Source organism: Syngnathus floridae, chromosome 20, assembly GCF_059516105.1.
Source record: "Syngnathus floridae isolate MCC-2025c chromosome 20, RoL_Sflo_1.0, whole genome shotgun sequence".
Classification (NCBI taxonomy): domain Eukaryota; kingdom Metazoa; phylum Chordata; class Actinopteri; order Syngnathiformes; family Syngnathidae; genus Syngnathus; species Syngnathus floridae.
Window position 1 is genome coordinate 1039869 of NC_142432.1, and position 12733 is coordinate 1052601.

The 12733-nt window shown below is 42.8% G+C and overlaps 1 protein-coding gene across 1 annotated transcript; it reads right to left on the reverse strand.

Annotated features, from left to right (window-relative positions):
* Positions 1–5672: 5672 nt before the first annotated feature.
* Positions 5673–11020, reverse strand: eef1e1 (eukaryotic translation elongation factor 1 epsilon 1). Its single transcript, XM_088363955.1, has 4 exons — positions 10883–11020; positions 10265–10462; positions 8389–8484; positions 5673–6208 (listed from the first exon to the last, which is right to left on the reverse strand). The coding sequence occupies exons 1-4, from the start codon at positions 10964–10966 to the stop codon at positions 6065–6067; spliced, it is 522 nt and encodes a 173-aa protein (XP_088220081.1). The 5' UTR covers positions 10967–11020; the 3' UTR covers positions 5673–6064.
* Between the last annotated feature and the right edge of the window lie 1713 nt (positions 11021–12733).

Genomic DNA, 12733 nt, shown 5'->3' on the forward strand with positions numbered 1-12733 from the left:
AAATCCATTTTTTTAATCAAATCCAACAAGAGTTAAAAAATTTAAAGAATTCAATCAGAACCACACATTTCATTATTCATTCAAAAAAATTGGGATTCCATTCCACACTGTAGTTTAACTCACAACTAATTAATGCAAGGTGATAATACAGTGAATATTTATACTTGCACAATCCCTGAGGTCATATGATCAATTAGATGTGAAAAAAAGAACATGACAACTGTGAAAGTCACAAGGTAGTCCGCCAGAGTCATAAAAGACGCCCGCCCGCCCCCTCAGGGTCTGACCTGTGTGTGTACGTTTGGATGTCACTGAAATCTAACATGTTTAAAAAAAACTCGAATAAGTGTTTGTTGTGTATTTGTGCATCCCCAAGCCAAGTGGCACACACTGGAGCCCATTGTGGAAGCTATCAGCACCCCCTCAATCTGTCTGCTGTCCTCTCTCCATCCGTCTCGTCATCTTTCTATGAACGCTCCCTCCCACCTACACCCCCAAGTAGTGCACTTCAAAGACGGGCGTTTTTTTTTTCCATGGCTCCAAATTTATGACGTGTTGAGGCAACTTCTTCATCGTTGAATGCGTGCATGTGTGTGCGATAGGAGGAGATCAGGAGACACAGAGATGACTTTGTGTTTTCCTTTGCAAATGTCAATTTCACGCCCCCTTTTCTTCGGGTGCCTTTCAAAAGCAGCCACTGATCAGCTGTGTGTCATGTGCTGTGAAATTTGGCCTGAATGAAGTGTTTTTCCCTTCCCCTTTCTTTTCTTTTCTTTTTTTTTCTGGACGATCAAATGCTGTTACTAAGACACACTGCAGTAAGTGTAAGCCCCCCCGGGGTCACCAAAAAGGCATTGACTTTTGAGTCAACTGTATGTTGTCTTTACTGTTTTAGCGTCCGAGCTCATGAATAAGAATCCTTGAATTCTTCCCAAATTGGTCAACTTATTTCCTAAGTGTAAGTCAGGGCCCGTGCGTCCACACTGACAGCGTGGCCAACTATTTTGCTATCCTAATTCATTTCACTCATAGCAAAATGGAGAATTTGCATGCCTATAGTAACTTAGGTTTTGTGTGTCTTTTGCTTCTCCATGCCTGTCACTGGTCAGCAAAAATATTGTTGCTTATTTTGAATGCCTTTGGCAGCTCACCTTTAAGTTTGTTAATTACAGTTCATTGCAAATGATAGCTAAATAGAAATATCCTGGCAGTCCAGGTCATTTTGAATACTTTGCATTATGGATGCAAGACCAGAGACGCTTGGATGTATGCCAAGGTTATTATAACTAACGAAAACAAAATGGCTGATACGCAGATAATATGTTAATTATGGATGACTTTAATATTCATATCCATGTCCCCACTTACCGAGGAATTTCAGACAAGAATTGAAAATGGCTACACTTTGGACTTGAGTCAGATGTCATGGTATTGCCGCATACTACTGACCACTACGTCAACAAATTTAAAGTATAAGCACGTTGCTATCATTGCAACCACAATCAAAGCTACTAGCGATAATTTGAATTCTTCAACCACCATTGCAGTTTGTGAGCTGCTGCTCCTGCTGCTGCTGCTGCTGCCGCTGCTGCCTCTGGCAACTGCTTCCCTTCTTTTCCCTTACACAATGGTTCAATTGATGCTCTTATGAATGATTTTAATGGCGTTCTTCTAATTGCGGTCAATGCCATAGCACCAAGTCGACTTAAAAGTCACCCTATGAGGTTTACAGATGAAACGCGTGCGCTTAAACCATCTTGTCAGAAGCTTGGCGTGCGACTTAAACTTGAGATCTTCCCTCAGGCATGGTTACTGAAATACAAAGTAGCTCTTGTTTGAGCTCAAATCAATTAATTCAGCAGAATAATCAATCCCAATATTAATAACTCCAAATATTTATTTGATACAGTAGCAATTCGAAGGCAACAGCATCTGACTTGCCATCGTTTCAGCCATTCATTTCAAAATACGAATAAGCAAAGCATGTGGTCTATTATTACTTCCACACAAATAAATAATTAGATTTTTTTAGAGAATACATTTGACTGCTGAGTAATTGTTACAATCTTGCTTTTTTGATTTGGATGCGGGTGGGGGTTTAGATTGAAGTTATGATCCGACCGACCGCAATCTGAAGCCAAAAAAGGCTCAACAGCAAAAACGGAAAACTAAATGAAAATACCAGTTTACATAATTGAAATTCATAACCTTTACAAGAGAAGCTTTTCTGTGTACTGGGTGCAGAGCTTATAATAAGAAAGGGAAAAAGAGTTATCTTTAGAATGCAGACCTTTTTTTCTATCTGGATTCATTCTTGCCAAAGGGAATGTGTTTATTTGTGAAATGTACGGTATTAAATTCTTTCCAGATGAAGTCATTTAAAATAACTAAGATGGGTCATTCCACATAACTACTCTTATTCAAAATTAATCAAATGAAAAGTTGTTCTATTCACCTGTCACCAGCTCCTAATCCCTTGATTTTATTCATTCATTAGGCAAATAAGGCACATTGCGAAAGAGCCCATTTAACTGCAGGTTGAAATAAATTAGTCGGCTGAAATTAAAAGCCCATCCATTCTAATCATAAAAGACAGCGGATAAACATTCACCAGCCCCGTGACGTATGCAGATGCAAATTATGTAAATAAGACGACTGTTCCTTTTTTCCCCCCTCCCATGGTAGTCGCATTACAGGAAATAGCTACGGGCAGTGCTCTCTGCCCACCCATGCCCCCCATAATAGTACCACTATGCCTATTTGAAATGCACCCCGGCCCAAACCCTAACCAGGTTTCAGTCGCAATTACCTTTAGTATCACTTCTCGGTGAGAAGTCAACTTCCCTGCAGGCGTCCTCTCACAACCTATTAGTGCAGGGGGGCAGGCTGAAGTTAAGTGACATGACCTCTGGGGTTGCTTGCTAGGATGGAGCAGACGCAGGCTCAGGGGCGGGAGGGCTTGGCTGCCCATGATGACACAGTGGGCTTCTAATTGGATGCCTGATTTATGGGCCATTTGAAAATGAGCAAAGTGAGATAAGTGCAAATATAGATTCAAAAGTGGCCATTCCGTCAGTACTTTATGGAAGGTCCGTCAATCTATCACTGACCGCTTGTTGTTAGTGAATGACGGGAAACTTAGAAGCGCTATGTGGCGTAATGATGGACTGATATGACACATTTGCTTTGGCTTAAAACAAAAAACTAACATTGCCCACCTTGATGTCTTACTTCCTTCGCTCTAAGTCACGTTTCCCCACTTACACGTGCATACGCAAAGGAACATCACAGCGTGATGAGGAGCGATCCAGGCGGCTAATTCAACAACATCCACACACTCCGGGTTGCGCAATCTCCTTGCCGCGGGTCACACATATGTACCTCAGCACCTTACGTGCCGAATCAGCCAGCCGTCTCCCTGATTGATGTGCATCATACACTCTGGCTTGGTCCCACACCTGGGAAACTTACATAAGCCGTGAATGAGGCACAGCGAGTATTAGAAGTTCTGTTCAGAGGTCAAGTGGGTCGTTGGGATGGACACGGTATATGAAAAAAAACAATTGATAGTCTTTAAGTCGAGTGGAAGAATATCCCAAGCTAAACTAATGTCCCCGCACCCTTCTTCAATGTGGTGTAATTGCAATAGACAATCAGATGGCATCTTTACAGGCGCATGGTACAACTGTCACACTGTGTAAGCGCACAACAATAAGAGCTGTCAAAAGAGCTTATGACATGCTAACACTGGCCTCCCTCCCTCCCTCCCTCCCTCCGCACCATTTGGCGTTGAGGTGATTCAGTCAGCCACAGACGCTGCCCTCATCTTAGCACACGTCGCGGCCGATGCGTGGCCTCACGATGACGAGGCAATGAAAGGGCTGGTGGCGTGGCGTGGCGTGGCGTCTGTGCAACTTTCAAATGTGGGTTGTGCAGCTCATGTGATTGGCAAAAGGTGTTGACGGAGCATGCGGAGGTGACGTGTGGGGAACACCCGTCACCTTCCCACCAGCGTTGACACAAGCTGCTCAAAACCCATTTGGGAACCGCTTCAAAGTACAATTGATGTTTTTTTTTTTTTAAAGAGGACACAGAATTCCCGACTCAACTCAAAGAAGCATCCTTCCATAAATCATGATCTGTATGGAGAGAAACTTTTGGCATAATATGAGAATTTTCACCTCAAAATGATGACATTGCCAATATTTCTGGGCAAGGCTTGTTATTCGCACATTATTGGCCCAATATGAGAATTTTCTCCTAAAATGATGACATTGCCAGTATTTCTAGGCAAGGCTTGTTATTCGCAGATGTCTGCAGGTGTTGTCGTCTTTTAGCCAACTCTTACTTGAATTCCTTTGCTCGCTCAAGGTCAATGTGTGTTCGCTTGTTGACTAAAAAGAAAGAAAAAAAAACCCAGGTCATATTCTTAAATAATTTGAAATATTTATTTGTATTTACATGTAAAGGGACGGCTTTCTGCGAACTTCATAATGAGTTAAAAAAAAGGTTCTCAATTTTCCGTTACGCACGTTATTAATCTTACAGAGAAAACAAGGAATCATGGCATCATCAGAAACACAAATGAATTTAAAAAAATACATCCAGAGGCAAGTTTTGCGGTGGGAAGTCTTGACAGCACAACATTCCAACTAAATGTTAACACAAGCAAGAAGACAAAGGCGGCTTTAATGGCTCCCACCACCACAAAGTGCCCCATCTAGTCACAAGGGCCGAATGGATGACCGCCAGCCATTTTCCCTCTACTTACATCTTTGTAACATTTTTTCTTTCCCAACACTGGGATTTACGTAAAACAAATCGTGAGAAAACACAAGCACGCAGCGGATTTTATATGGGTCGAGCTCCTTTGATGTGTTCTTATTGCTGTTGGCTGGCCTGATGATCATTTTGATCAGATTGCAATTGCAAATCGTTGGGTTGGCCAGAGTATAATTGCTCAAATCATATTTCAGTGTTTTTGCAAATCAAGACGAAAAACATTTTAGAAGACAACTTGGTACTTTTTATTGGGTCTCCATCACTTCCGTAGACGTTAGCGCTCACCTTGATGACTATTAATTGCTCCAAATGCGAACGCCCAGAAGACGTGGGGATCATTGCTCACATGATAAAAAGATCCCTCGGCCTCCGGGTGCTCTTTTCTCCTCTCTCTCTCTCTCTCTCCATGGCTGCCTGCCTGGCTTAGTCCTTCTCTCTCTCGATGCCCCCTTGGTCGTGTGAGGGTTGAAGTGACACACAGTGGCTGACTGTCGCCCAAGGGGAGTCGGGGCTCGGGCCTTGGCTGGCTGGCTGGCTGTGTGTGGCAGCTGGTGAGCCCGCTGCCCTCTGCCTGGCCTGCAGCATCAACAGTGGTGCTTATTGGGACTTGAGCGGAGCCTTGGTCTGATCTCTTGACTCTAGGTCTGATGCTCGACTGCTTGCCGCCGCCGCTGTCCACTGAGGAAGTGGGGCAAAGCGCAGCCACGTGATGGTACGCAAAATGCAGGCCTGTGAAACCTTTACATGACAATTGGAAAACATTTTGAGTGAATGTTGATACGTGCCAAACGCTGTCCTTTGGTCACTTGTCACTGAGAACACCTTTGTATTAAATGAGAAGCAATTCTAATAGTTTCCCGTAAAAAAAAAAAAAAACACACCACACAACATTGTCCAATTGTCACTGAGAACACCTTTGTATTAAGTTAGAAGCAATTACAACAGTTTCCCTTTTTAAAAAAAAAATAAACACCACACAACACAAAACCTGCAACAAATAACATGAAACAACTGCTTGACTGTTTATGTATCCATGGTTAAGCCATCTTGCAGGCTGTGAAAGGATGTCAAAAGTCAATGATGCAACAAGACAAGAGGGGAGGAGAAGCCATTCGACGACAGCTCGAGTACCTTTTTAAAAACAGTCGTCTCGGTCCAGTTAAAACAAAAGATGGTCTATTGTGGCAAGAAAATTCTGGAATCCTGATACTGATGTGACACGTGCTCAATGAGAACAATTTTAATTGGAAATAAGACTTTTGATACGTCGACTGGCCAGGCTTCAATGGTGTTTTGTGGTGTAAATTCCATTCCTGAGCACAACTACCGGGGGGAGGTGATGTCGGACGCCGCTGCCATGTTGGATGTGGTCGAACCATCGGGTCACGTTCACGTAGCGCTCCTTTTCCTGAAAAGTCAAGTCCATCTGGCAGCCAGAGGAACATTGAGTCATTATCAGCACAATGCATGGCCGGTTCATTGAAGGTAACAGAGGTCACAAAAAAGAAGGTCACGCACTAAACAGCAGATGAATCATAGACCGATAAGTCAGCGTGTCCTTGGAAAATACTTTTTGGTATCCAATTAAATGGAATTTGGAAGCTGACAAGATTATCGCCTGGAAACATCAGTCGCTTTTAATGACTGTGAAATGTTGTTGCGCGTGAAATGAACATTTAAAGATCTAGTGGCAGGCAGGACTCAATGTCCCCGAGGTTAAAAGGAACATTGAGTCCAAAGCAAAGTGACGCTGTGCCTGGTGGGGAGGCTGACCTTCGGTCTACGCTTAAACCCACTGACACCTCCTTACGGGATCTCACTTTAGTTTTTCAAATTCTAAAAACTGCCAAACTCTGATGTCCTCGGGTTCATTTTGCAGTGCTGTGACAATGTGAAGAAATGATTGCAAACTGCACTGAGTAAACAATTAATGAATGTTGATATACAGTGCCGTGAAAAAGTTTGTGAACCCTTAGGATTTTACAATATATTTGCATTTTTTTAAAGAAATAACGGAGACAAGTTCACAATAGTGTTACAGAATGGTGACACATTGCCATTATGGCTGAATACAAATTAATAGGACTATATTTTAACTATAAACACACAAGAATAACAAAATAATGAAAACGCAGTTGTGAATAAGTTTGTGAACCCTTGCCAACAGTCAGAGTTAATAGCTTGTTGCACCTCCTTTAGCAGCAATGACTTCTTGCAATCTTTTCTTGTAAGTACTGACGAGTCTCTCACATCGAGCTGGGGAGATTTTGGGCCACTCCTCCCTGCAGAACTGCTTCAGTTGTCCAAGGTTTGATGGTTTTCTTTGGTGCACTGCTTTTTTCAGGTCCGACCACAACATTTCTATCGGATTTAAGTCTGGACTTTGACTGGGCCACTCCAGAACATTGAATTTTTTCTTTTTGAGCCATTCCGATGTTGATTTACTTGCATGCTTTGGATCATTGTCCTGTTGCAGCATCCAGTTTCTTCTTAACTTGAGCTTCTTTACAGACGGTTTAACGTTTTCTTCCAGAATATTTTGGTAAACCTCGGAATTCATGATTCCTTCTATGATGGTAAGTTGCCCTGGTCCTGCTGCTGCAAAGCAGCCCCATACGAGTACTCGTCCTCCTCCATGTTTTACAGTTGGGATGAGGTGCTTTTGTTGATAAGCTGTGCTTGGTCGTCTCCAAACAAATCTGTTTTGATTTTGGCCAAAAAGTTCTATTTTAGATTCATCAGTCCATAAAATGTTGTTCCAAAATTCTTGAGGCTTTCCTATGTGCTCTTGAGCAAATTTTAACCGAGCTGCAATATTCTTTTTTGATAGTAATGGCTTCTTCCTTGCTACCCTTCCATGAAGGTTATTCTGAGCCAGTCTTTTTCTGATGGTGCTGTCATGAACTTCAATTCCTTTGCTTGAGAGAGATTTCTGAAGGTCTCTAGAGGTAAGTCTGGGGTTATCAGTGACTTCTCTCACCATCTTTCTTTCTGCTCTGCCTGTTATCTTCCTTGGACGACCAGATCTTCGAAGTGAAGTAGTTACTCCATGTTCTTGGTACTTGTAAATCACTTGTCTTACAGTTGAAACATGTAGCTGCAGATCTTTGGCTATGGTTTTGTAACCTTTTCCAGATTTGTGAGCTGCAATTATTGCTCCTCTGTGGTCTGGAGACAGCTCTTTAGATCTTCCCATTGCTAGATTTGTAATGTTTGTGTCCACGCAGGTATAGCTCTACTAAATGACAAGTACATTCAGGTGAGTATACAACAAGTGTGGCTTTAAGGTCTGTCAAGTCACATGAAATTACCTGAAGTCATCTAGTATTGAAAGACATGTCACACAGTCAGTTTTAACTTCTATAGGTGGAAAGGTTCACAAACTTATTCACACCTGTGTTTTGATTTTTTTGCTATTTTCTTATGCTTCCTGTTAAAACAGGGTTTTGCAGATTTGTGTCAATGCTAACTAGCCTTGTGTCAATATCCTGTAACACTTTTGTAAACTTGTCACCGTCATTTCTTTAAAAAAAGTGCAAATATATTGTAAAATCCTAAGGGTTCACAAACTTTTTCACGGCACTGTACAAGAAATTGGTCTCTCACTATTAGCGGGTGAAGTCCATTGTACATGAGCACATCTGCTAAAGTGAAGTGGTTGCCGGCCATGCAAACTTTGTCTTGCAAGTAGAGGTTGAGGTCCTGGAAGAGCAAAAATAAAAACAAAGCACATCAGGTGTGTGTGGTGTGCTCCTCTGGAGGGGAAAATTCAAGATTTAATAACTTCTTTTAAGTGGATTGTAGTCTGGTTTGAATACAAATCTATTTCTGTGCAAAACTTTTGACTGAGCCTGTGCTGACAACTCTAGGCAAGAAAAAGAAGACTTTATAGAATTTCTATTGCGGTCATCCTCTACTTTGACTGTAAAAAGCAATGCATGACAGCAGGTTCATTAACCTATATATCTGGCTGTGTGCATTAAATGAATCGTCGCTTGCGTGTGTAGGAGTGTGTGCGCTATAAGGAAGGCAATAATGGATATCCTGAGGGGCTTTGTGCCTTGTCCATGACTGGCGACTTAGCACAGATGCCACGAAACAGGCTGTTTGTTTACTCCAACTCTCTTTTTTTGCATATCTAATGAAGCTGTCCAAACTTGGGGACACGGAAGTGCTGGTCCCAGGGGAGGGGGACCATCTTTAGCACTTGTACACCGCGCAACTCTCGCCATGCACACTGAGCATCTTGGGGGCAAATGGAGTTATTGTGCGGCAAAAGTGGCTGATGCCAAACAAGGCATGAAGACTGCAGACTTCCACCATCAGATCCTTGCTCTTTGTAGCCTACAGCCATGGAGCTGAAGACCAGTCGAGCATTGGAAGGGAGGCGGTGCTCTCTGGCTGCCTCCGACAAGCTTGGAAAAAATACTGCTGTTCATTCTTTGCAGATAACACAAATGGAGTCAAGAGTTTGGGCTGATCAATTGATGGAAATCAAATGAATGTTGCAATGAGGTAGACAATCACAAAGGGTGCAATCTTGGAGGAAAAAAAACTGTGATTTCAAATGAAGCTGTAAAGGTCTTTGGATTCCAAGGTCAAACGGTTTGACTTTCCTGTTGTCACATTGCAGGAATAGCCGTCTGTGTGAAAAGTGTGTGACTTTTCAGTTTGCACCCCGGGGTGAAAAGGTTTGAAAAAAAAAACACAGCAGGACAGTCACGGTAGTGAGGGAGCACTGGGCACCAGAGCTTGAGATGCTCAAGGCGACTTCCTTTTGTAAGTGGCACCATTAAAATATTTAAGAGGCCTGTCCAGATAACATGCTGCCGCCCAGCGTGACTCCTTCGACACACGACGACCGTGTGTGTCACTGTGAGAAGTGCGCACATACATACGCGCTTGATGCTGACAGGACAGTGCCAAGAGGCGCCCAGTGTCCAGCAGACTCGTGGCTGGCGATCCATTTCACGCTGACTGGCACCGGGCACATTAAGGCATTTTTCTCTGTCATGAGGGGCCATGTCACTGAAAGGCCATACATCAGTCTGTATTGCTGTTGCGTGTGTGAGACGCGCGTACACACACACACACACACACACACTGTCTGTACTTCCGAATGAGAGAGGAATGCTGAGGCGCCTCTCAGAGGAATTTCTTTTTTCAGCTCCAGAAATACTACAAAAGCCTTTTGCGCCGAGTAAAACTTCTTATGTGAGAATTGAGTCAACACCAAACTGGAGAATTACTGCGCAAACATCAAGTCGCGGAAATGTTGAGGCTAACTATGGAGCTTTCCTGAGACTGTCATTGATAATATCATTGAAATCCATTGGAAGTTGAAATATGAAAATTGAAATATGCTTTTATTATGTGGTTGTGTTCTCTGCTTGTCCGCTCTGGCTAATACACAAACATTTTGAAAGACTTCAGGAGCCCCTGCAAATAGACAATTGCATTTTGGCACTTTCCAAGCGCCTACCTTTAGTATAATTCTACTTTCATCCTTGTTACAGCCGTCCAGCTTGCTCACTCGGTACTCCAGCCACTGATGCACCACGGCTCTGTCTTCTGCAGCATCTCCCAGCAGCTCAGGACGTTTGGCTTCTCTCACCAGGTGGCAGGCAATGCTTATCAGGCCCACCAGGGGAGGACCATTGTTATTCTGCAGCACAGGCACCTGGAAGAAGGTAGGTCTACAATTTTATACCCCAAAAATGTATATCCTCCACCATAAGAATAGAAATTCCGGTGATCACATCCACTATACAACAATCTTATCAAAATAACCAATCATTGACTGGTTCATGGTGACAGCCCACTTTATGGACAAGCATGCACGCGTTTCATTGTGCAGTGTAAATAAACACCTGCAAAAGTAGATCTGCTGGTATATGCACATGTCAAGTTAGATAAAAATGTCATGTGCTCTCTGTCAAATCACGTGAAAGCTGCACGTTTCACACAAAGCAAAACATAGCGAAGAGAGGAAACACATGGCTAGCTTATTAGCATTACCTTCCTATCCACAATGTTTAATTTGTCAACTTTCAAACAAAATGACGCTTTAAACCGCCATACCCATGCACGCTTTTGTCACCTTTTTGTCCCCTCGGGTACTATATTTGTTGGCTTTTTTCAGTCCTAAATATTTCTCGAGTGATGCTAGCTCCCGTAACGCCATGTTTCTTGACAATGGAGGAGGTCATCAACATATCATTCGATTGGCTGTTTGCTCTCTAAGCCCGCCTTTCTCTCTTGAATGGCAGCTTTTTTAACCAATAGGATGGAATCTCTTGTATATTGCATCAGAGAGAGAGAGACAGTGGAGACAGTGGTCGCTCTCTCTCTCCTCATAATAATAATAATAATAATAATAATAATAATAATAATAATAATAATAATAATAATAATAATAATGATTGATGATTGATGACTGATGACGACTGATGATGATGATGATGATGATGATGATAATGATAATGATGATTATTATTATTGCCCTCTATTTTATATTTTTGCTTTCTCTGACCAGTGACCACAAACTCAAGCTTTAGTTTGGTGGTATGATTCAGTAGCGAATATGAGATTTCTTTCAACATCTCCAAGGATGGCATACTGATCAAAAACTGAGTTCAGACTAGACTAGTGTGTCTGTTTTCATTGAAGTTCTCTGCAAAGATTTGTGGTCAAAAGGAATCAAAGATGACAGGGAGGAGGGTCCGGAGTTTCATTTTTGAGTCCTCCAGCAAAGTTGACTTGCTCTGTCTTGTCTGTGTCTGCTGTGTGACCTGGCGCGTGTCATGTCTGGATACATTTGCACTGTGGTGCTATGATGTCCCCATAATGAAATGTCACCTGTCATTCAAGAGTGGCCTTATTAACCATCTTTTGTCCAGGTATGTGTGTGTGTGTGTGTGTGTGTGTCAGCGCGTGCGTGCATGAGTGAATGCAAAACAGAGGTGACAAGCATTGTTTCCATTTTGACTTGAGTCAAGTTGTGTCACCTGAACAGAATACTCATGTTTGAGATCAGACTGCAGAGATACAGTGTATTGTCATTTCTTGTTCCGCATTAGGACAAATGATGACGGGATAATCACTTTAGCAATTCTACACTTGAGGTGGTGATGAGTAACTCACTATCCAAAGTTGGCTTTGGAGCTATGCTTTGTATGTTTCCTCATTAGGACCTGTTGCCATGGGCAACCCTACCAGGGGCAGAATTCAGCTAGGGTCATTGGGACACACAAATCCCTCCTCTCTATGTTAAGATCAGAAGAAAATATATAAAGCCAGTTTCTTGCCAAGTACTATCCCAGTAAACAGATTAATTATAGAAATGAGTGCAGAGACTATCATAAATGATTAGATGCCATACAACAATTGAGGCAAGGCTAATTCGCTGTGTTATTTTTTTTTCCCGTTCCCAACATTCCCTTTTTTGTTTTATTTATCGGCCACGCCACACACTTTTACTCTGTTCCATAAGTGCACGCCGGCAGCATTCAAGTACATCTCCTTTAACCAAATGCCTCGGAGCTGCCACATCCTGTCTGTACTCAGGCGGACTGAGGACAACGATCCCCAGTTCCTACGACTAACTATAGCCTGTGGGAGTTTTGACGGCGGCAGTACACAATACGAGGGTCACATTAGTAGGAAAATCTACTGCAAGGGTCACCCGGAGCGCCGTGGGGCTTTCCAGGGCAGGCGTAGCCATAAACACAGCCCTCAGTCCTGCTAGATCCTACATACGTATGTCCTCCTTTTCCCTGGTCTGGAGCCTATAATATGCTGTTAATGCTCATTTGTCATTGCTGTTGACACGCGGCCACTGCCCTGCCTGACTGCCTGCCGGCCTGTCTTACCTTTTGTGACCTGGGGAAACATCTTTGACCGAATACTGTAGGATAGATGCAATAGGGGCAGTGTGACAAGAACATTGTTG